General features: G+C 48.8%; 1 protein-coding gene across 1 annotated transcript; it reads left to right on the plus strand.

Annotated features, from left to right (window-relative positions):
* Positions 1-2,098: 2,098 nt before the first annotated feature.
* Positions 2,099-6,231, plus strand: galectin-8. The gene is made up of 5 exons (XM_007906893.2): positions 2,099-2,228; positions 3,317-3,405; positions 4,342-4,549; positions 4,956-5,087; positions 6,022-6,231. Exons 1-5 carry the CDS (start codon positions 2,196-2,198, stop codon positions 6,031-6,033), a joined length of 474 nt encoding a protein of 157 aa, XP_007905084.1. The 5' UTR covers positions 2,099-2,195; the 3' UTR covers positions 6,034-6,231.
* The last annotated feature ends 2,465 nt before the right edge of the window (positions 6,232-8,696 follow it).

Genomic DNA, 8,696 nt, shown 5'->3' on the forward strand with positions numbered 1-8,696 from the left:
TAAGGTTATTGTGTCAGTCTGTCTCAGTGGTAGCACTCTCTCTTTCTTTCCCTCTCACCTCTGAGTCAGGAAGTTGTGGGTTCAAGCCCCCACGTTGATGCTCCAACGCCCACTGTAATGTCAAAGTGTCTTGGCCAACAATCCTTCAAATAAAATTGGTCACTCACTCCAGGCTGTTGGTGAGACACACCGCTGTGCGAAAATTGGCTGCTGGTTTTTTTTGCCCACAAAATGCACAGTCTCTACACTTTACAGTATGTGGAGTCCCGTAGCTCAGTGGTTGCAACACTCGCCTTGGCAGCGAGAGACCTGGGTTCGATTCCCGGCAGGTCAGGGTGAAACCTTGGGCAAGTTTCCTAACTCCACACTCCTAATAATAATCCTTCCAAAAAAAAACCAATAATAAATTGGTCACTTCAACCCACGACTGTTTGTGGGGCAATTGGTGCGCAATTGGCTGCATTTCACCCACAAATATACAGTCAATTAACTTTACAATCTATTCTGTGAAGGGCTTTGAGACGTCTAGAAGACGTGATAAGGCTCTATATCAAATGCAAGGATTATTAACGTTATAACCTGTGAAATACTTTGAGACGCATCAAAATGCAAAGATTCTTATTATTAGCGCTTCGAGACATCCTCCCAATGTGAAGGTACTTTACCAATTGTAAGGATTATTTTTTTAGTTTCATTGAGATCAATTAAAGCTTTTTGACAATGCAATAAGGTGCTATATCAAAGCCAAGGAGTCCTGTAGCTCAGCGGTTACCGCGCTCGCCTCGCAAGCGAAAGGACCCGGGTTCAATTCCCGGGCAGAGCAAAACCTCAGACAGGTTTCCTTACTCCAATCGCCTCTGTTTACCAGCGTTAAGTAAGAACCCAGTCCTTAGTCAGTTGGCGGATCACTTTCCAGGGGTAATGATCCCACCAAAGAAAAATGATCTCGTCACTCGACACACGACTGTCTGTGGGACGCTGCTGTGCGCAATTGGCTGCTGCGTTATGCCCAAGAAATACAGTCAATTCACTTTACAGTATATCCCGTGAATGGCTCTGAGAGGTGATGAGGTGCTGTAGCAAAAGCAAACATTATCCCATCTACGGTGAATGGGTTAACGCTGTTTTCATAACAAGCAATGACAGCTGCCTTTACATCCTGCGGGCAGTGCGATGTGAGATGGATAAAGGGCTGATTGCACAAACAGACATGTTGCAGCAGAGAATAATGTGACATTCGATGGCAGAAGGAATGTATTTTAAAGTTCACTTTCAATGAGCCCGAAATTAACGTAGCCTTAATCCTGTCATGACTTGCTGCTGTGTGAGTGAACCGATTGACCGTTGTGCTGAAGATTAATCACTTTAACCCCTTTTTGAAGGGTCTAAGATAGAGGACACCCCGAAAGCCTCCACCCTTTGCCCCTTCCTTCCCCATCTTCAGGTCACGCCTGAAGACCACTGAGCCAGGCTGAGCCGCACATAGTAAGTTTCCTTACAACACAAACACACACACGCACACGCACAGACACACACAGACACAAGACTCTTTTATTTAGCAGTAAGTAGAAAACTGGTTGTCGGTGGTTTGCTTTTCCAGGTTTAATAATCCCCTTTCAAAAAAACAACTTAAAAAAGATAAAAAATCGGGTCATTCAATCCGCGAGTGTTTGTGGGACGCCGCTGCGTGGGAATTGCCTGCCGTGTTTTGCTCACGAAACGCACAAAATAAAATCCACTTTGCAATATAACGATCATAATATTAATAATCTTTGTATTTGACACAGCTCTTTATTGTGCTGTTGCGCTTCATAGAATATGTTGGATATAAGAATGTAATCATTCACAGAATATATACTGTGTGAAGCGCTTTGAGACATCTCAACGATGAGGAAAGGCGTCATATCAAATGCAAGGATAATTATGATTATGCACTGAGCTATGTAAAGGGGTGGGTTGTAGGGGGGGAGAGAGAGAAGGGGGGAGAGCGGGGGGCGATGGAATGAGGGAGGGAAAGAGGGCGTTTGATTCCCTCTGTGTTTGTGACTCCAAATAGCTGCTATTAATATGATCTGCCCATCACAGGAGGGAGCTGTCTCTAACGGACTATAAATATCCCACAGCCCAGTCCTGGCCACCTCACTCTCTCTCGCAGCAGGTCTCCACGTACACGAAGATCGCTCTCTCAGGACGAGATGTCTATCGAGCCACAATGGTGTTGGAATCCGGTAAAGACGCTTTCTTCCTCGTAGACGGGGTTCGGCAGTTTGGGTCGCGGGGGTGTTACAAACTGCCGTGCGACGTAGAAATTTGGTGGGAGTCCTGTAGCTCAGCGGTTCCAGCACTCGCCTCGCCAGCGAGAGGATCCAGGTTTGATTCCTGGGCGGGGACGATAATTTAGGCAGATTTCCTTACCCCCACACGCCTCTGTTTTCCTAACAGTAAGTAGGAACCCGATTGTTAGCCCATTGGTGGATCACTTTACTGGGGATGATAATCCCTCCCCAAAAAATAATGATTTGGTCACTTAATCTACGACTGTTTGTGGGACGCCGCTGTGCGCAATCGGCCGCCACATTTCGCCCACAGAATATACAGTCAATTGACTTTACAGTATACCCTGTGAAGCGCTCTGAGACGTATCGAAGACGTGACAAGGCGCCGTATCAAATGCGAGGATTGTTAGTATTACTTTGCCTTGAGCTGTCCAGGAAAAAAAATTATGTGGGGTGACTTAACACAGTAAACCTCCCACAAGTCGAATCACTTGGGGAACCATCCATTTAATACGAGCTGTGAGTTATGTCAAACCTGCGATGCAATGTCGGAAAGGAGTCCTGAGGCTCACTCGCCTCGCAAGCGAGAGGACCTGGGTCCAATTCCCGGGCGGGGGCAAAACCTTCGGCAAGTTTCCTCGCTCCACGCACCTCAACTGCAGCGACTGCAACTAGTAGGAACCCGGTGGTTAGTCGGTTGGCGGATCGCTTTCCCTGGGATAACAATCCCTTCGGAAAAATAATTTAAGAAACAATAATAATTGGGCCACTCAATCCACGACTGCCGAGCGCAATTGGCTGCCGCCGATTTCACCCACAAAATACACAGTCGACCGCTTTACAGTGTATTCTGTGAAGCGCTTTGAGACGCATCAACGGTGTGACTGTATCAAGTGCAAGGATTATTATTATAATCAAATAATTGTGCTTTATTGTGATCCAGATTTGTGGGAGCACAGGTGGGGGGGGGGGGGGGGGTGAGGGGGGGAGATTTTATTTCTCCCTCGTGTTGTTGAGTCCTGCCTTCCTCCCTCTTTCAGGAAACTCCTTTTACTAAGCAGTTTCCTGTGGAACTCAAGCAAGATATGATGATCGTGATGTGTGGAAAAGTACCTTCTGACGCCAAGAGGTTAGATATTACCTTCGTTAATTCTCTGCTGTAATCCCAATATATAATATGCTCAGTGGTGAGAGCGCTCGCCTCGCAGGCGAGAGGATTCGGGCCGGGCAAAAAAACTAAGGCAGGTTTCCTTACTCCACGCCGCGCGCCTCTATTTACCCGGCAGTAAGTGGGAGCCGGTCGTTAGTCGATTGGGGATCACTTTCCGGGGGTTATAATCCTTTAACTAAAAATGTGGTCACTCAATCCACGACCGCTTGTGGGACGCTGCTGTGCGCAATTCGCTGCCGTGTTTCGCCCTCAAAATGCACAAAGCGATTCACTTTGCAATATATGAAGCGCTTTGAGACGTCTCAATGACGTGATAAGGGGCGACATCAAATGCGGAGATTATTATTTTTATTATTATTATTTTATCTGGGGATTGTCAGTCAGAAGGGAAAATCTCTTCGCTTTTCAAATAATGCCATGGGATCTTTTTTGTCCACCTGAACAGGCACCCACATACACCCACATACACCCACATACACCCCCACACACACACCCCACACACACACACACCCACACACAGACCCCCCCACACACACACACATACACACACATACACCCCCACACACACACCCTCACACACCCACCCACACACTCACACACACACACACACCCACACACACCCACATACCCACACACACACACCCACAAACACCCACACGCACACACCCACACACACCCCCACACACCCCCACACCCACACACCCTTTATCAAATGCAAAGATTTATGCGTTTGTTTCTCTGTTTGTTTATTGTGTGTTATTACGTATTATTTGTTACGCGTTATTTAATACGTATCGTTGATTACTGTTTGATGGGCTTCCCGCGTTCGACACGGTTCTGGGGGTGAGATATCTTCCTGGGTGTCAATCATACCTGACCTCTCGTTCTCCCCAGTTTTGTCATTAACTTCCAGAAGGGTGAAGGAGCCAACGTGAAGATTCCCTTCCAGCTCGGGGTTTGTTTCCAAGAGAATTCCGAGAAATTCATGTTCAGTTCCAAGGAATCTGCCGACTGGGAGCCGATGCAAGATCGCCCCATCTCCCCGAGCATTAAAGGGACCAACTTCAAGCTCACGTTCCTCGTTTGGAGTAACTGTTTTCAGGTACAGCATCGACAACAATAACAGCAAATGACACTTGCGCAGCGCCTTTCACGTCGGGAGGACGTCCCAAGGCGCCCGACAGGCGAGGGCTCGCACCCGAGCCGGGGGTTGGGATCCAGTGGGTAATAATAATAATAATAATAATAATAATTCTTGCATTTGATATCCCGCTGTGCGCAATTGGCTGCTGTGTTTCGCCCACAAGATCCGTCCCTTTACAGTATGAATGGAATTGGTCGCTCAATCCACACCCGTTTGTGGTGCAATTAATTGGCTGCCGCGTTTTACCTTCCAATACATTCTGTGAAGTGCTTCCAGACGCTAAAGCGCTACGTCAAACGCAGGATTATGAGTATTATTATTATTATTTTGATATAAAAGACCGCCGTGTGTTTGCTGTGACCAGGTGGCCCTCAATGCCAAGCACATTCTGAAATACAACCACAACGAACGAGACTGGAAAGCCGATGGGATAAACGTGTACGGAGACTTACAAGTGAAGGATTTCACTGTCTACGACATCGACTGCAAAAAAAAAGTAAATATCTTGTGTCACATGGAACTCACTGCCTGGTCCCCTCAGGCCCCCCGAGACCCTCGTCCTCTCCTTCATCGCTTCCAGGCTCGACTATGCCAACTCCCTGCACGTCGGCCGTCCCACCTCCTCCCTCCACAAGCCACAGATCGTCTACACTCTGCAGCTCGTGTCCTCCCCCGCACCAGGCTCCGCGACCTCATCACCGCCGTCCTCTCCCGGCTCCGCTGGCTCCCACCTCCTGGAGGATAGAGTTCGAAATCCTCGCCCTCACCTTCAAAGCCCTTCGCGGCCTTGTTCCTTCTTAATTCTGTGACCTGCTGACTCCATCCAAACCCGTCCGCTCCCTCCGCTCAGTGGGCTCCGGCCGGGGGTCCACGTCCCCCGGCTGTTAGTCGATTTAACGTGTAATAATCGCAATAATAATCCTCGCATTGGACGCAGCGCCTCATCACGTCGTTGAGACGTCTCGAAGCTCTTCACCCAATGTACCGTAAAGCAAATTGACTTTATATTTCGAGGGCGAAATACGGCAGCCAATTGCACACAGCAGCGTCCCACAAACAACTCTGGGTTGAGTGACATTTTTATGGAGAAATTGGAAAGCAATCGACCAATTGACTAACAACCAGGTCCCTTACTTAACAGGGGTAATAATCCTAACCCCACCCACAGCAGCCCCATCCCACACACCCCCCCCACACAAAATGTGGTCACTCAACTACTGTTTGTGGGACACTGTTGTGCGCAATTGGTTGCTGCATTTCACCCACAAAATATACAGTCACTACATTTTACAGTATATCCTGCAAAGCGCTTTGAGATGTCTCACCTACCTGATAAGGTGCTGCATCAAAAGCAAAGGCTATTATTATTGCATGTTAAGTTATCTACATGTTAAAGTGAATATTAATTTATGATTTGGGGTTTATTTCAGGTAAACAAGTGAGCAATGGATCAGGTATGAGGCACTGATCATCCACACAAATCTCCCGCGGCTGTTGTGTGTTTCACTCGGCGATTCTCTCCCACCGTTTCCCTCCCGGTCGTAACATTTGGGAGTTGCTTTAACCTCCACCCACTCTCCCCGGACCCGATTGAAACATGACCATTTCTCATTGCTAATAAAAAATAGTCTTGGACTCGCTTTCTTGTGTCGCTGCGTTGTTTTTGAAGGACAGTTTTGTGTTCCTGCTGTTTGCACTGTATTCTCTTGTATTGTGTTCGAGCGTTCGCCTCGCGCACGAGAAGACCTTGGTTCCGTTCCCGGGCAGGGCCAAACCTTAGGAAAGTTTCCTTACCCCACACACACGCCTCCGTTCAACTTAATCCATCCCCCTCCCCAATAAAGCCCTCACTGTCCAAGACCTCATCCTGGATGAGCACAGAAACCTGGCTCCTCCAGTGACCCCATTCCCTGTTGCCGTCTCCCCTTTTTACCTCTCCCATCCCCAACCACTCCCCCCGCCACCAACCACCGTGGCGGCGGGGGGAGTGGGGTGACCCTCACCTCCTAAGCTTCCCTTGGTCTGTCCCCCTATTCCTCTGGGACTATTTTTCTTCCTTTGAGCAGATCCTCCTCTCCCCCCTTCAACCTGTCACCACCATCAGCCATGTTTCACGGTGCGTCAGCGCCACGTAGTCGCCATAAAACGGTACTGCAGCCATTAGAATTATTTTTATGCGCTTGAAACGAGCCGTAAATGTCATTGAAAAATAAAATAACTTCACTCATGTTCAGCCATTAATTATTTACTTACCAGGAAAAAGAAACTGTAAAGAACAAACAGCGCAATTACACCTGAAACAAATGAACTTTCTTTAAACTGTGATACGGCGATCAGCACCAGACGGTGGTGTTGCATCACAAAAATTGCGGCTGAAGTTCAGTGAAATGTTATCGCAAGTAATTATTTTTTTCTGTCTGGACGTGAATGGCCTTTGAACCCATCTTGTCTGTCATTATTGTCAGCCGGGAGTAATAAGTGGCGGTTGCAGTCGCGCCGTTCACGGCGGGAGATAATTATGTGGGGAGGACAAGTTTGCAGGGCTGAGGGAGTGGGATAGATTTGGAAGCTCTTTAAAAAGAACCATCGCAGAACACGATGGGCCGAATGGCCTCCTTCTGCGTTGTATAATTCTCTGATTTTATGTCCCAAAGCACTGGACAGTCGGGGATTTGGACCCGAGCCGGGGCTGGTACATTATTTTGGGAACAGCCGGGCGTCTGACACATGTGGAACCCATCACCGTTGCTTAAGGGTCTCCAAACCAAACTGAGAATTGCAGACCTCCCACCCACACCTGGAAATGCCAGAGAGAGACTATTAGAATGGAATGAATGTGCTCTCTGTTCCTGGAGGGACACATCCTGTTGACCTCATTCCGGAGAGTAATTAGGCAGCGGTTTGCAAGAGTCAAAGGATTGAGAGCCCAGAATGTATGTTGTGGTAACAGCTCAAACCGCACAGTTTGCCATTCATATCGTCCGTTGTCTGGCAACCTTTCCCGCTGTTTGTCCAGCCAGGACCACCCGACCTGTTAGGGCTTTGGCTGCAGGGTTAACAGGAGCTGAGTGTGGGGTCACTCCTTGCCCCCAGTGACCGGTCAGACCTTCCAGCTCCTGCTGATGAGCCGGGCCGGGCTGCGGGGCCATCAGCAGTTGAGGGCCCTGGAATCCTGCGGACTCGACCGGCTCAGAAATACACTGAATTCGCAGAATATACTGTAAAGTGTAGTAACTGCATATTTTGTGGATGAAACATGGCAGCCGATTGTGCGCGTAGTGCACATTTAGTCACTCAATCAGTCGTGGATTGAGTGACTAAATTATTATATTTATTCATTTTGATGGGAATATTACCTCCAAAAAGTGATCCATAATCAACTAACAGAGGCGTGTGTGGGGATTAAGGAAACTTGCCTAACGTTTGTCTCCGACCGGGAATCAAACCCAGGTCCTCTCGCTTGCGAGGTGGGTGCTCTAACCACTGAGCTACAGGAACCCACAGGTCACAACACATATAATAATTAACATTACAATAATAATCATTGCCGCATCTTGTATCAGAGCTGGCGATCAGGGAGGATGGGATCGGGGAGGGGGATGACCGGAGACACAGTCGAAGAGGAGGGTCTTGAGACGGGTCTTGAAGGAGATAAGGGAGGGGGTGAGGGGAAGAGACTGTGGAATGAAGTTCCAGAGGGTGGGGGCAGAGTAGCGGAAGGCTCACCCCCCCCCAATGGTGGGGTAGGTGAAGCGCAGGAAGTGAAGCAGGCCGGAGCCCGCTGAAAAGAGGGAGCGAACAGGATGGTAGGGGATTAGGAAGTCGCAGAGGAAGTGGGGAGCAAAGCCATGGAGGGCTTTAAAAATGAGGACCAGGATCTTGAACTGTATCCTCTGTGTAAGGGGAAGACAGTGGGCTGCGGTGATGGGGGGACGGAGTTTAGTGTGGGTGATAGGGAACCAGTGGAGGCTGGCGAGGGCTGGGGTGATGGGGGTATGGAGTTTTGTGTGGGTGATAGGGAGCCAGTGGAGGCTGGCGAGGGCTGGGGTGATGGGGGGACGGAGTTTAGTGTGGGTGGTAGGGAGCCAGTGGAGGCTGGCGAGGG

This window comes from Callorhinchus milii, unplaced genomic scaffold (assembly GCF_018977255.1).
Source record: "Callorhinchus milii isolate IMCB2004 unplaced genomic scaffold, IMCB_Cmil_1.0 Scaffold30, whole genome shotgun sequence".
NCBI lineage: Eukaryota > Metazoa > Chordata > Chondrichthyes > Chimaeriformes > Callorhinchidae > Callorhinchus > Callorhinchus milii.

Excerpts from the sequence above, each read along its gene's own strand:
- galectin-8 (XM_007906893.2), top strand. The coding sequence starts at position 2,196 with ATGTCTATCGAGCCACAATGGTGTTGGAATCCG. Across the intron at positions 2,229-3,316 it reads CACAATGGTGTTGGAATCCG|GAAACTCCTTTTACTAAGCA; the intron begins GTAAAGACGCTT and ends TCCCTCTTTCAG. Across the intron at positions 3,406-4,341 it reads GTACCTTCTGACGCCAAGAG|TTTTGTCATTAACTTCCAGA; the intron begins GTTAGATATTAC and ends CGTTCTCCCCAG.